At 54.2% G+C, this 14592-nt stretch overlaps 4 protein-coding genes across 4 annotated transcripts; 2 read left to right on the top strand and 2 right to left on the bottom strand.

The window, feature by feature from the left end:
* Window positions 1-1944: 1944 nt before the first annotated feature.
* J4E86_003206 (uncharacterized protein) lies at window positions 1945-4894 on the top strand (the record flags this gene model as incomplete). Its single annotated transcript, XM_051443762.1, has 4 exons — window positions 1945-1973; window positions 2309-2449; window positions 2566-3141; window positions 3190-4894. 4 exons carry the CDS (start codon window positions 1945-1947, stop codon window positions 4892-4894), a joined length of 2451 nt encoding a protein of 816 aa, XP_051305257.1.
* Window positions 4895-9333: 4439 nt separating this feature from the next.
* J4E86_003205 (uncharacterized protein) lies at window positions 9334-10454 on the bottom strand (the record flags this gene model as incomplete). The annotated part of the gene is made up of 2 exons (XM_051443761.1): window positions 9334-10230; window positions 10281-10454. The coding sequence occupies 2 exons, from the start codon at window positions 10452-10454 to the stop codon at window positions 9334-9336; spliced, it is 1071 nt and encodes a 356-aa protein (XP_051305256.1).
* An 830-nt stretch (window positions 10455-11284) lies between these two features.
* J4E86_003204 (uncharacterized protein) lies at window positions 11285-12812 on the top strand (the record flags this gene model as incomplete). Its single annotated transcript, XM_051443760.1, has 2 exons — window positions 11285-12737; window positions 12790-12812. The coding sequence occupies 2 exons, from the start codon at window positions 11285-11287 to the stop codon at window positions 12810-12812; spliced, it is 1476 nt and encodes a 491-aa protein (XP_051305255.1).
* Window positions 12813-13377: 565 nt separating this feature from the next.
* J4E86_003203 (uncharacterized protein) lies at window positions 13378-14572 on the bottom strand (the record flags this gene model as incomplete). Its single annotated transcript, XM_051443759.1, has 4 exons — window positions 13378-13486; window positions 13539-14149; window positions 14282-14513; window positions 14556-14572. The coding sequence occupies 4 exons, from the start codon at window positions 14570-14572 to the stop codon at window positions 13378-13380; spliced, it is 969 nt and encodes a 322-aa protein (XP_051305254.1).
* Window positions 14573-14592: the final 20 nt, after the last annotated feature.

Raw genomic sequence — 14592 nt, 5'->3', positions numbered from 1 at the left:
TCCAAAGAAAACGTCATCGGTTTGATGAATGGAGGTCTGATATACTCGTGATCGAGATCTTAGAGTTATGTTGGGCAAATCGGGCAGCGATTGGTGTTTCATGCCGGTTACTCAGCGCGTCGGTTTGAGTTTGATTCGACTGTCAGACATGGTGCGGTACCACGCATTCTAATCGCCAACGTCAGAAAGGATAATTGATTCACTATGAAATGTCCCGACCGGAGCGTTCACACCGTTACAACAAATGGTGGGGTTATGCTAAATCCCGTATACTTGAAAGAGAATAATTCGACGGTTATTGTCAAGTACGTCCGTCACAGCTTTGTGATGATGGAGTTTGTGTCAGTCTAAGATTGCAGTGCTTTTCATGTAATAACCAAAATTAGTCGCGTCAATTAGCGAGATGACAGCCTATGGCTAAACTGGCAGCTCACATCAGACGATGCAACTGCTGCTCTTCCCGCAAAGCGCTGTCACAATGACAAGGCGGCGTCGAGAGGTGAACCTATCCGGACGCGGTTGTACGGAGGTGACCTCACTCTAGATTGCTTATGGCCAATGCATCGCTCAGGAGGTACGGCTATTGACACTACGCCAGAGCACTGCACTACTCGGCTGGACTCTGAACTTGTTCGAATCTAATCGCAACATCTAGTCATGAACAAGGCCTTTCCAGCTCCTTCCATTCTGCAAGCCTACGCGTCGTTCGCTATCTACTCTGTTCTGAGGCGTGATCAGCAAGGTGTGGCGTTGAGTGTGGCGAGTGCGAAGATGTGCCACAGTCGGGCGATCATTGCCGAGTTAACTGAAAGGTTTCTGCCACCTGATAATGCGCGAGGCGTTTTATTCGTCGAGAGTTCCCGTTGTCGATCACCGTCTGTAACTGTTGCCACACTTATTTTTACACAAGGATCGCTGCGTCAGTGGAATCCTCCGTTGGACCTACCGGACGAGGCTTCCCCAGCAGTGCGATTGGCCGTGGAAGACTAGCATTCCATGCAACAGCCAGCAGTGCGGTTGGTGTAACTGCATAAGGCAGTGACGTTCGCTCTTGTGGCTGCAATGCGTTTACGGCTCCAGATGCAAAGCCCAAGCGCCTGGCGATGACGAAAGCCGTTGATGGTTCAGTCGGTGGATAGAAACGCGTTCGGGATAACGCCCGCTAACCATTCCTTAATCTCGGCCTGACAGGTAGTGAAATAACGTTAAGAATTAAGTCTTCAGAGTAAGCGCAAGCGACACAGGGCCAACGGGCGTCAGTGGGATTGGCCTGGGCGATAGACTTTGACGAATTGGCGGGGTGGAATCCTCGTCTCTGATCCGGCGCTCGAACGCAGGGGAAGGCGGCCGGCAGCAGACTGGAATGGTAGGGCGAGCAGCGGCAGAGACGTCTGCCGCGTGGAATACAGGAGCGAGACCAGGGCTTTGCAGTCTCGGGACACAAGTGGAAACGGGAGCTGGCCGGCATATGTCATTTCGCATTGAGGCGCCAACGCACACCGTAGGCGCCGCAACAGTCTCGCAGGACAAAGGGGGCATAGTGTGCGAGCAGCGTTTGTCGCGACGAGCAAATTGCGGGCAGGGCACGGAATACTCATCAAGCCACTGGAGCCGCGCACGAGCGCCTCGCACTGGTGTAGCAACTGGAGTGGATTCGAGAAACATCGGGCTGGGTCCGCGCGATCCAGCATCCATGGGCGGATGTGCGCTTGGAGTGCGGGATGGCGACAGACGCAGCGACTATCAGCTCCCCATGCGGCCGTGAGGGCTTCTGGCCGGCTCGCGTCTGCCGTAGGGTTGTGGCTGTGCAGGCCGGGCGGTGGGTGATCAGTCTGGCAGCACGTCGCGCACAGAGTAGGGCGGCGGACCAAAGCCGCCTAGGGCCATGCAAAACCGTAGCGTTAGAGCAGCAGGGACCGTGTGCCTAGACCCGACGCTCCACCCATGCCCACGCGCGGCCCTCTTGCAATTCCGTCAGGCCCTGTGGATGCTCTGGTCGCTAGCTGCTAGCTAAAAGACGTCTGACCACCGGCCCTGGACATGTGTGGCTTGACCCCAAAGGCTCGTCTTTCTCGTGGCAGCTGCTCTCCGTATCTCATAACCCAGGGCCGCCGCACGCCTTGCTGCTCAGTCTCCGACCTTATCCCACCGTCCCACCAGATGCAATCGCAAGTCCTGCACACCTAACTCCGCGAGTGCGTCCGATGCCATGTTTCGAAATAGGTACGTCGTCCCGCCCGCGCCCAAGCCCGCATGTGATTTGCGCGCGTCGCGTTGCATGTCATCAAGTACATACTGACTTGCGCAGACTCAACAGCCAAAAACCCGACGGAAAGCTCCTCGAGGACTTCAAGGCCACGTTCCCCCATCTGCAGCAGCGTTCGCACTCGATTGCTGGGCCGCCCGGCCACACGCTCGCAGATGCGCTTGATGTCGCGCACCCCTCCCGGTACGTCTTTCCGAGATCCCCCCATCCCATGTCACTCGGCACCATCACCAACGTCAACAACGCCGACGCCCAATTTGCACCTGCACCCAACATTTTGCTAACTCCATGTTTTCCAGCCACCTCGACCATGAGGACATCAAGGACCAGGACCCGACTCCGCGCGGGAACAATGAGCCGTGGAGGTTCACTCCGTCACTGCTCGACCCCAACAGCTTCGCATTCACCTCTTTCGCAAACCAACCGCCGGGCTACTACACCCCGACGCCCGGCGGCACCAACACGCTCTACCACAGCCAGGCCGGCGACCTCCACACGCCCGGCTTCAGCTTTGGCCTAGGAACTCCCCTCTCGCTTCCCACTTCAGAAGGCGCACTGCACGCTGGCCAGGTCGCGCCTGCCAACCATCTCCATGGCTTCAATCCCCACGCCCTGGGGTCGCATCACTTCCAGAATGTCAATCCCTTTGGCATGCAGCCGCAGCATTCCCAATCATTTGCACCGCACCAGTTCACGCACCAGCCTTCTGCATTCGACCAGGGCAACATGACGCAAACCCACCAGGACTCGTCCATGGACAACATGGTCCCCGAAGTCGAGATGCAAGAGCAGTCGCCTCTGATCGGTTACGCACCCCATTCCTACGACGGCATGGCGGCTGCAGTCGCACCAGCACCCCCTCCACCCAATCAAAAGTCGGTCACCCCATCTGCATCACGCCATGATCATACTGACTCTTCCAGCTTCCGCTACCATGTTACTCTGAATGCTCCAACGGCCATGATCAAGCAATCAGACGAAGTCCCTGTGACCTACTTGAACAAGGGACAGGCCTATTCCATCTCCCTGGTGGACACGGCGCCTACGCAAGCACCGTCTCCATCGACCAAGTACAGGACTTTCATCCGCATTTCGTTCGAAGACGAACAGCAGCGCCAGAGACCGGCATCCTGCTGGCAACTGTGGAAGGAGGGCCGCGGAACCAACGAGGCCCACCAGCGTGGTGGGCGGCTTCAAGCAGTTGAGTTTGTGGATCCCAGCCAAGTCAGCGGCGGCGAGATCCAAGGACGACCCAGGGTTGAACTCGAGTCTTCCTCGTTCGATGGCTTCGTGGTCACCTGGACACCAACCCACAACTCCTCACCCGAGTGCTCCTTAGCCGTGCGTTTCAACTTTCTCTCCACCGATTTCAGCCATTCCAAGGGCGTCAAAGGCATTCCCGTCCGGCTATGCGCGAAGACTGAAATGGTCACCGAAGCCACTGGATCGTCGCCCCAAAAGCCAGATGGTGAGCTCTGCTACTGCAAAGTCAAGCTCTTCCGCGACCACGGTGCCGAAAGGAAGCTCTCCAACGATGTTGCCCACGTCAAGAAGACCATCGACAAGCTAAAGCAGCAGATCGCACAGGTTGAGTCTGGCATGAAGGACTTTGGCAAGCGGAAACGCAGTGGATCAATCTCCAAGGGCAGTATGAGCCAACGACCTGGGAAGGTACCGAAACACAAGAGGACCTGGTCCATGTCTTCGACAAGCGACAATCAAGGAGGCCGCGCACCCGCCGAAGAAGACCTTCACATTAAGCTCGCCTCGCTCCAAGACATGTTCAGCTCTACCAGGCCTGTCAGTGTCCTGTACCTAAAGGGCGAGGACCAGGACGATCCAGACCTTCACCCAGTGATCCTCGGCGCTACTCCTCAAGAACTCTCTAAGCTCGACACCAACGTAGACGCGCCTATGTGGGAAGCTCCCGAGTCGCAGACAGCAGCTTCGTCTGTTGTGTCGCCAACCCCCAGCTCTCAGTCTCTTCATTCCGAGAAGCGCCGGACTACCTCCTTCCAGCGTCCGGCGCCCTACCAGCCACCATCGCGTATGTCATCCAATGAATGGCGCAGCATGCCACAGACGGCCACAGGTGATCTCAAAGGGATGCATGGCATCCAAGGCGGCGCAGACGTTCCAACCAAGGTTCAACGGCCATATTCTGATGACCACGCACTGTCTGGATGGATTGAAGCCCTTGGGGTTGATCAAACCTACCAACCGCCTCCAGAGCCGATGCTGAAGCCCGTCGCCTGCTTCTTCGTTCAACCGCGCCTCGCTGGTCGGCAACCCGACGACAACTACTTCCGCGCAGTCTACCTGATGGAGCGTACTGTAAAGGAGCTCGTTGCAAGCATCGCAATGAAGATCAAGATCGAGCCAACCAAGGTCACACGGACTATCCGCGTCAACCAGAAGGGTCTGCAAATTTTGATGGACGACGATGCCGTCAACAGAATACCCGAGCAACAGGATATGACTGCCGAGTTCCACGAGATTGGTACGCCGCCGGTGCATGCCATGAAACGCGAATGGGACGCGGGTCCTACCGACATTCAAGTTGATGGCGACATCAGCGTCACGGAAAATGTTCATTCGACCGGTTACGAACTTCGCCTTCTCTTTTAGGCTTTTATGCCTACTGCTCGCCTGCGAGACGCCGTTCCTTCAACATTGATACCCTGTTTCGGTACTTCACCGATTGTCACGACCCTTTACTATTCGTACCCTGGAGCTTTGCATTGGTCTCCATGGGCTGCTGATGCTTCTGAACTGGCATCACTTGATTCAATTTCACCGCCTGGCGTTCAACGCCTTTCGATACCACGCGTCCATTGGGAGCGTTTGCTGCATTTCCTTTGTTGATACCTTCTACTCTTCTTCTTTCCGGTGCGACGACGATACCCATTATACTACTACCATTTCACCTTTCAAGCGGCTAAGATTGCAAAGCAACGATCTATCATGAAGACATAGCGAGATACACGCGCGACACGAGGGAGTGTTCGGACTGTAATTTCTTTACTACATACATCGAGGATGGCAACTCTGTCCACTACAGTGCGCATGCCCAATATCCTCTGCGAGCCTAATCAAACCTTTTCGCTCTGAAGTTTTCGCTCGCGATCTTTCGACATCTCTTCCCTGTACAATTTTCGTCAGGTCCACGCTCTCACCCTGGCCGACCGAAGCAGGGCCGCTCGCCGCGGCCCATCTCCACTGACGTTGTGACATAGCGATGATCGCTACATTCCCCCCGTCCGCCTCCCAAGTTAGAAACCTTGTTCCGACCGTCACCATCACGGCAGATTTCTCCATGTCAGACCCATCGAGTGATATTTCAGTCTCTTGGCGTATAACAAGCATCCGACACGCTATTGTCTCCGGAAATTACGCACGCTGCTATCCAAACAGGGGCTCTGGAAAATGGGTGGCTTGCGCGAGTAACAACTGACACATTCACGGAAGGGCTATTGCGATGATTGCCATCGGTTTCGCTTTGCAAAACATAGAGTTCGACAATGTTGACACAGTGTTTGGTACACCTGTCAGCGATTGGGCGGGGGCCCCTGCCACGCGAGTAATTGAGGGGGCTGGCGGGAAGTGTGGGTATGGTAGCCGATACCGATAGCACAGGGACCCGACCCAAAGGATTGTGCGGCCGAGCCTTGATGTCATACTGCAGGAAAGGACTCGCGAATCACGACCATGGTACACCCAAAGAAAACGATAAGTCAGACCGAATGAACAGGGTCCAAAAGATGCGCTGGCATTTACAGAGGACGCGTCAAATGAGAACGGACCGAACGGATCTACTCGCAGGTCTATTGCTGAGTAGCTGCCTCATTCAATCGCAATTATGAAACGCCAATCCATCGTACCGATTGCAGCTCCAACAAATAGTCTAGGGCATCTGCAGTATCCGAGCAAGTGCCATGCAGGTGTGGCGTGATGATACAAGGAAAAGATACATATTTGCATATTTTCGGAAGCAACTGGGCTTGCCGTCCGGACGATTGCAAAGGAGAGTGTTCCGGTACTGCCGTTGCTTCTCCCGTAGCTGTACTCAAACGGGAGAAACAGCTCGCTAGCACAACGGAAAGCTAGCCGACGTGCTCCAACAAGTTCGCCACCGTTCGCAACGCTGCAGAGCCTATCGCGGACCCCGAAGACCCTCCCTTCCAAGCGCATCACGGAGCGAAGGTGCAACATGAACCGGAACCGACTACATAAGCATCCGAGCGATCGACCACTTTACTACGTTGGAATGAGGCGTTCTAATCATAGCGGCTGTGTAAGCTATCTGAGAAAACCGTTATGTGACAGCCAATGAGCATGCTGGATCTACACGGAGATCGACATATTGTCTACTCAAGCGAGACGGGAAGTGGCGAGTGCTTGTGGCTGGACCCTTCTTCGCCACATCTTCGGGAACGCTGGTATGTGCCACATGGTGGAACACGTCCGACCAGCTGACGCAGGTGTCATGCGCACATGGATGAACTGTGACTCACGGCCGACAGATGTATGGAGCATTTTTCTTTCCCCGTCTTATGAGGCATCAAAAAGGTTAGTCAATGCCCCAGTGGTGCATCTTGACGCAAGTGTACCGAGACGCAATCCGAAGGAGTTTGCACCGCCACAGATAGGTGTTACGTACCCCTCACAACGGCGTTGATCAATTCACATGCCAACATGCTTCATCTGCAGCAAGCGCAATTCCAATTCCAGGAGACTCGGCGACATATCAATCTTCTCTGCAATCTAGATTGTTGGTACCCCGCTTCTGCCGTAGGGTAAGCATATCAGCCGTAGTTTACAGATCCTAGCGTATGCTGGCTACTGTGTACTTTTGCTTAATCTGACTCTGCAGCCCAATTGCCAGACGGAACGCCTCCGATGACACAGAAGCAATGGTGAGCTCGCACAGCCACTGCGCTGAAACAGCGATGAAATGCCGCTCTGGATGGGCCTATGAGAGTCGCTAGTATTCCGCACTGCGCATTACGGTAAGTCCCATCTGGGCATCAAGCAGACTAGGAAGATTGTCAATGCTGTTACGTGGAGGTTAGGTATTGCGATTTGTGCTAGATCGAGGGGTTGTGCGAAGCAGTCTAGCTTCACAACATGGGTACACTTATGCATTCCTGGAAGGTAGGATCGGGTCTCGTGAGCGCCAAAAACGAGATGGTGCATGTTTGGTACGCATCCACACGCTAGAGCATCGGAAGGACTACCGATCCCAGATCCAAATCCCGCGCAACAAGAACTACTAAGATGGTACCATGTCTTCACAAAAGTCGGCTTTACTATCGGACCGTCAACAATGCAAATCTGAGGGAGAAGCCCCGTATTGCGATCATATGTGAATCGATCATGCATAATGAAGTCACCGGATTTCGGATGAGATTCTGCGTGGGTGAAAAAAAAAGCGGGATCAGCAATTTCCCTAGCCCCTGTTCGCTTCTCGTTCACGAGGGTGCGCACGAGTGGCTCGAGCATGGATGGCGCCCAAATTACCGCGGAGAACAGAGGCCGAAAAAACGTCTTCATGCCCGCTGTCACAAAGACGTTTGCACTTTGCTCCACGATGACTTCATACATGCGGTCAGAAAAAGCTCCTGATCACCCACAAGTGTTTCAGGATAGACAGGCCAGGCTTGCACTTGATGGAGATCTGGCCAGCACAATTCGGCGCCGTCTCCACAGCTCGCTTCCCACAGCCCGGTAGCTGTAAAGCAGCAGTCAGCCAGCGCGAGATCTCCCACCCGCCGCTCTGCATTGGCAAGGCTACGCGCGCAATCGCGATCGCATCCTCCGGCTGAAATGGTAGCAGCAAAGCACCTAATATCCCTCGAATCAAAACAACGCGTTTGGGATCGTGGTTATCTCGTTTGCGACTCGCAACGAATCAAGGGCCTGGACAAAGCTGTCATGCGCATCAGCCACTGACGCAGGCCTGGAAGACTGCCGAGTGGGCGCATTGGAGAAAAGCGACAATGTAAGGTGTGAGACTGTTCCTACAGGAGCCACGTTGATGCATCTCTGCATTAGCCCCGTGTGCAGCTGTTCATGTTTCGATCCCACGGTGTGCGTTGCTGCAAGGTTATCCTCAAGGTAGTCACCTGCACGGTACTTGGTTTTGACAGCGCCAGGACGCGTGCTCCATCCGGCAGTCCCTTTCGGAACTTTGACATACATACGGCGATTCTTCCATGCACCTGCTTTTTGCTTCTTCCAAGGTTCTATCTTTGATCTCCGAAGAGGACCATGGGGGGCTAGTTGTTGAATACGGGTGTTGTGCTTTTTCGGTGACCTTCAGCTGATGCGGCCTCGCAGCCATGAATCTCGTACAGACATGCTCACCCATGTGCTGATACTGCTATGATCGCTTTGCTGTCAGATTTTCTCGGCGGAAGCGCCAGGACGGGAAGATCCCCATTGTCATATTGAGCCATATTATTGTACATGGTAACGTTGCCCTGGAATCCTTCGTTCAGGCGCACGTGCACGAACCCCCAGCCTTTCAATACCACTGCTCCGATAAGACCTTCTTTGTACTTTTCCGATGTCCAATATCCCACATTTACTCCCTTCGGAACAGTGTCTCCGAGAGTCGGGTCAAGATTCCATTTGGGACGCTGCACTGACGAAAGGAGATCGGGCGCGTCTTGCGATAGCCGGGTTATCCTGACCCAAAACCTGGCTTGTGGATGATGTGTTGCGCGGGATGCATGTGTGGGCCGCAGGAGGCGTGCGTGCATGTGTGGAGCGGAGCTGTGCGGAACCAAGGTATTGACATATCCTAAAAGTAACGTACGATGTCGGCGTGTATACCGGACACAGGTGCACCGCCACAGGTGAGAGGGACTCTTTGCAGACATGGACCGAAGGATTGAATAAACACGAGAGACCGACAAGGCTTTGGATAATGTATGGCTAAGGGGGGCATGCGTCTCGTAACGAGGCAACACCTCTCCAATATGCGTGGAGGTCGCTTCATGCTCAGCATATGCAGTTTCCTCAGGTTTGCGCGTTGATGACCGCAGTATTAGTTTGCAGCGTCCTCAGTCATCCAGCTCTCGTCCAAAGTCAATCAATCTCAACCTCCTCGCATCTTTCGGGTGAAACTGCGCAATCTTCGCCCTGATCAAGAAACGTGAAGCCGCAGAGTCCCGCTCCAGTTGAAAGTATGCCTTTCCACCTCCTGGTCCCATCAGAGTAGCAAACAGATTCTCAATCAACTGTCGCATCTCTGCATCCGCAGCTTCAGCCTCAGTAGGCGGCTCTTCCTCCTCCTCTTCAGCATCGAGAGAAGCCTTTTTGCCCCAGATCTCATCGATCCTGCGCTGTCGCGTCTTGTCTGAGACTGGTTTCTTCGATGACTTTGCGCGTCCTTTCTTTGTGAAACCGGCAGCAAGAGTGTCGTCTTCTATGTCGAGCATGTCGCCTACGACAGGGCCGCCGAGCTCTTCTGCTGCAAGCATGCTAGAGAGGTAGTCATTGATGAAGTTGTTCATAGCTTCTCCCAGACGCTGCATCTCCGCGTCGTAGTTCCCCTTCTTTGCGCGCTTTGCTGCGATGAGTTCTCGTGCAAGTTGAGCAGGAGTCTTCTGAGAGCGGTCTTCATGCTGAGAGCGTAGCCGCCGAATGCGATCCTGCATTGCCTGAGTGAGAAGGTGGGCATCGTGTAAGTTGGCTTCTTCACGACGAAGCGTGGCCTCCTTTGTGCTGAGTTGGCTCTGAGTGTTTGCGATGGCTTCCTTGGTTCCTTGGACATTCTGTTGAAGTGTGCGTGCTGCCAACAATGCAGGCAGAACTGATCCCTGGTCGGGGAGGTACGTTGCTGTTGGCTTCAACTGTTTATACGCGTCTTTGACGGCTGCGAGCTGCTGAAGCTTCTGACGCGGATCTTCCGATGCATAGGCGGCTGTCTCTATATCAACATGTGACTGCGATCGCAACTTTTACTTGGTCAGTATCATCCTTTCTAGACGCGTCTTTATTGCGTTACCTTGTCAAGCGCTGCTTGTTGTTCTTTCACGCGTGCCTGCAGCTCTTTCACTGTCTGCTCCAGACGCGCCTCGGTGCTGGACGCGTCAAAGTCCACGACATCGTCCTGCAGCCCCCGAGCTTCTTCGACATACTCGCGTATCTTTCTGAGACTCTCACTCTGTGGTTGCGCCATTCCTCCGACCGGTCGGCTGTGTGTTCAAGTGCGGTCCACCGATGTCGCTAATGGGCCAGTGGTGCCTGGCGAGCGAGGAGAACTTCACCCCTTTCGACTTTGTACTCACCAAGGCTCCCGCTGCACCGCGAGGACTCAACAGTCTTTCAGTCGTTGTGCTGCCTGCATTTACAAATAACCTTGGAAAGTCGTAGTACCACACGTGACGCGCCAAGACTTAGCGCCGATCTCCCCGCGATAGCTCCATTTTGCATCGTTTGCGCCTCCTCCCTCGCGACAAACGACCTGCTGTTATCAACCATCGCCCACAGTTCCTTCTCCATCGCGACCCACCCCTTCTTCTAACATTGCTTTCTCGTTTGAGAAGGAAAGCGCGCAACCTCGAGCTCTCCGCACCTGAGACGCCGGACCGTTGCCGAGAAGGTTTGACGAGCGAGCTTTCTTTACTTGGGCCAGTTTCTTCCTCTGTCGACCTCACCTCGTCCCAAGAAACACACACCCTTTCCGACTCTCCCGCTCCATCACAAGCACCATCATACCCGATTCCTCGCTTCCCGAGGCCTCTCTCCTCCGACCACTGCACCCTCTGCACGCTCCAAACTCCTTCAAGCTCCCGGCGACGTTACCTCCTCGCACCTTCACCGCACTGTCGCGACTCCCTCCAGCCCGCCCTCACAGCACGCTTTCTTTCACGGCCCCCGCTGTACATAAAGTCGCAAATAATCGAGATCAATTGAACAAATCTCACCTTCCCGTTTGAACGCTCCTCGACTGTGAAGAGCGTGCATACCCGTTTCCAAATTCAAGATCCACAACTCATAACAGAAAACATGTCCGCCTCACCCACCATCGCGGCTTCCTCGGCCAAGCGACCGCTCGAGGAACCCTCATCGCCTGCCGGACCCAATGACCAACCCGATGCCAAGCGTCCTGCTCTCGACAAGATGGTCAAGGAGGATGCGCCCAACCCAGACAACATCGATATCGCGCAACCAGTCCAGGCCGACGACATCGCCACCGAAGGCATCACACAAGAGGACGTAAAGGTGGTACCCGAAGTGGCTGAAGCTGCTGTCGAGAACGGTGCCCAGCCGATCCACACCGACACTGTTGTCCCAGACGCACCCTCTATCCTTGAGACTCAGCCTATCCAATCCACATCAGGTGCTAATGGACGGCCTGTAAATCACAACCAGCAGGTGGACGAGACCAACTGGCTGCATGTGCGCGCTTGCATTGGCACCAGCGAGGCCGCTACCATCATTGGCAAGGGCGGAGAAAATGTGACTCAGATTCGTCGCTTGTCCGGCGCCAAGTGCACCGTTAGCGACTACTCTCGGGGCGCTGTTGAACGCATCCTTACTGTAAGCGGCCAAGTTGATGCTGTGTCCAAGGCATTCGGCCTCATTGTGCGCACCCTCAACCAGGAGGACCTCGAGACACCTTCTACATCCACCTCCAAGGCCTACCCTATGCGTCTTCTGATTCCTCATATCCTTATCGGTTCCATCATCGGAAAGGCTGGCGTCCGCATCCGCGAGATCCAAGAGGCTTCTAACGCTAAGTTGAACGCATCTGACACTCTCCTTCCCAACTCTGGCGAACGTTCGTTGATCGTACTGGGTGTTGCTGACGCTGTGCACATTGCTGTGTACTATGTCGCTCAGACCTTGGTCGAGCAGCTGACCGAGCGATTCGGTGGACCGGCTGCATCCCAATATGCAACCCGTAGTGGTATGGCTGCCAACGTCGTCCCAGGCGGCATGTCTGTTCAACCATACGTTCCTCAGCCCGCCGGAGGTCAGTACTCTCACCCACAGAACTTCCGTCGCCAAGAACCACCCCAGCGAACTCCCGCTCACGGAGGATATGGTGCTCCGCATATGCAGCATGGACAGCCTCCGCAGCAATCGCCGTACGGTCACCCCAACATGCCTTACGGCGCTGGCTCGCCTAGCCGTGGTCCTTATGGTGGTCCTGCAGCGCCCACTCCTTACGGCGGTCACCCTGCTGCAGCGCCTGTTGCGCATGGTGGTGCCGCTCCACACGCAGCTGTTGGTGGCATGCCTGGCCAACCTCTTACCCAGCAGATTTTCATTCCCAACGACATGGTCGGTGCCATCATTGGCAAGGGCGGTGCGAAGATCAATGAAATCCGCCAGCTCAGTGGCAGTGTCATCAAGATCAACGAGCCCACCGACAACAGCAACGAGCGTCTTGTTACCATCACGGGTACACAAGAATGCAACCAAATGGCACTATACATGCTGTACTCGCGACTCGGTTAGTAGTGCATTCCATCACATACCACTCACAATGCTGACAATCTATGCAGAATCGGAGAAGCACCGTATCTAGTCGTAGGACGCTATGAATCCGAAATCGCTACGACATGGTTTGTTGGCGGTCTGAGTCAAAGAACACAAAACTGTAAGTCGGTCTACTGTCTTTGTGGGATGCATGTTATATTGGAGCACGGCGTAGCGGTATATTTAGTTGTCTCATGGTTTATTGGGTGTGTGCTTTACGTGCTTTCTCCCCGACTGCTCTCGGCGAGAAAGAGCATCGCTTTGAGGGAACATGGCGATTACAGGGTTGAGGTGGCATGTGTCACTCCACGGGTCTTTCGCTGCCGATCTATATGATAGCAACATACCTGGTAATCTATCAAAAGCTTTCTGACTTCATCACTTCGTATGTGTGTTGAGTTGAGCATCTTTTTCGGCGATGAGCACAGACTCCTAAGTGGTGAGCGAGGTGCAGAACCGGGTGTCAGAGTTATTCTCGTCTTATTGACTGGACTAAACACATCCAGCCTCCTGCCGTTGTTGTTTTCCCAAGAATCCGTAGTCGTGTCCTACGAATGAATAGCATCAATATTTCTTCTACTATAGCGTCTATTCCTCAATCGACTCGTTTACTCTCAATCGGTTTCGAACCAACTCCTGCCGTCATCGGTCATTATCTGCGGCTTAACAGGACCACCTGGAAGGTTGCTAATGTTTGTCTGCCATTCGGCTGTGCGCTCAGCCCTGCAGAAGTCAGTGTAATGTCCGCTTGCGTTACCTACTGTCAAGAGCTTACCTGATGTATGCGGTATCGTGTTGGGGACCAAGAGTGACCTTTGTCTTTGTATTTCCCGAGTCTGCATCGGCTAGCACGGAGTACTTGTCAGGAAAGGCGAGGCGATCATGGCCGTCGGCACGCAACTTCAGCTTCACGATCTTCCTCTTCACCTTTGGAAGCGACTTTAGCGAGTCAAGATAGAGGGCTAATTCGTCGTCAGATTCTTCAGCTGCACGCTTCTTAGCATTCTTGCCCTCATCTTGTCCCCTATTATCGTCATCTAGAGGGGAACGTTGGGCGATGAGATTGACCGACAGATCGAGGAGAAAGTCTTTCGGCAAGTTCTCCGTCGTCCAGTGCTCAATGCGCTCTTTACTTGCACGTTGGGAGAAGATATCAACCATCAAACGACGCGCGGGACTCGACTCGGGTGTACCGTCGTAGATAGTACGCACTGCAGATGGCTCCGGGAGGGAGTGGCCGAATTGAGGGCTCTCGCATCGTTTCTGAATGGCCGCCAGGATAACCTTCTTAGTGGAGTCGTCCATGAGCATCTCAGCGAGGACGTAGAGCTCGCTCATGGGCTGGAAAGACCACGGCTGACCTTTGAAGGATGTCTTGGTGCCGTTCTATGTACTCTTCGTTAGCCAAGATATGGACACGCTGACCGTGTGAGCATGCGTACATAGAGTGTGTCTAGATACCAAGCGAATATCCTAGGGTCCTCTTCTTTCAAAGTGACTTTGAGAGTCTGTGCTGACTTCCATCCCCCCCCTCAAGGCGTTGCGGAAGAACTTGCTGCAATGACAGATGCGGTACGGGTCCATGAAGAACTTCCTTTTATTTGATTCTTTACCGACAACGACGCAGATAGTATCCTCATCTGAACTCTGTGAGAGAATATCGTTATCTAAAATCGATGAGGGAATATCGTCATCCGCATCTGGTGACTTTCGGAGAAGAGCATCGTCGGGCTCAGGGTCGACATCGCATCTGTCGGACGCAGAGTCGTAGCTTCTTCTTTCATTAGCATACCTGGCGCGCAGACGCATTGTAGGGTTGAGTTAGAAAA

The sequence above is a fragment of the Alternaria arbusti genome (genome assembly GCF_024043155.1).
Source record: "Alternaria arbusti strain BMP 1465 chromosome Unknown scaffold_3, whole genome shotgun sequence".
Taxonomy (NCBI): Eukaryota; Fungi; Ascomycota; class Dothideomycetes; order Pleosporales; family Pleosporaceae; genus Alternaria; species Alternaria arbusti.
The sequence above is the reverse complement of the archived record's forward strand: the minus strand, read 5'-3'. Positions and strand labels throughout refer to the sequence as shown.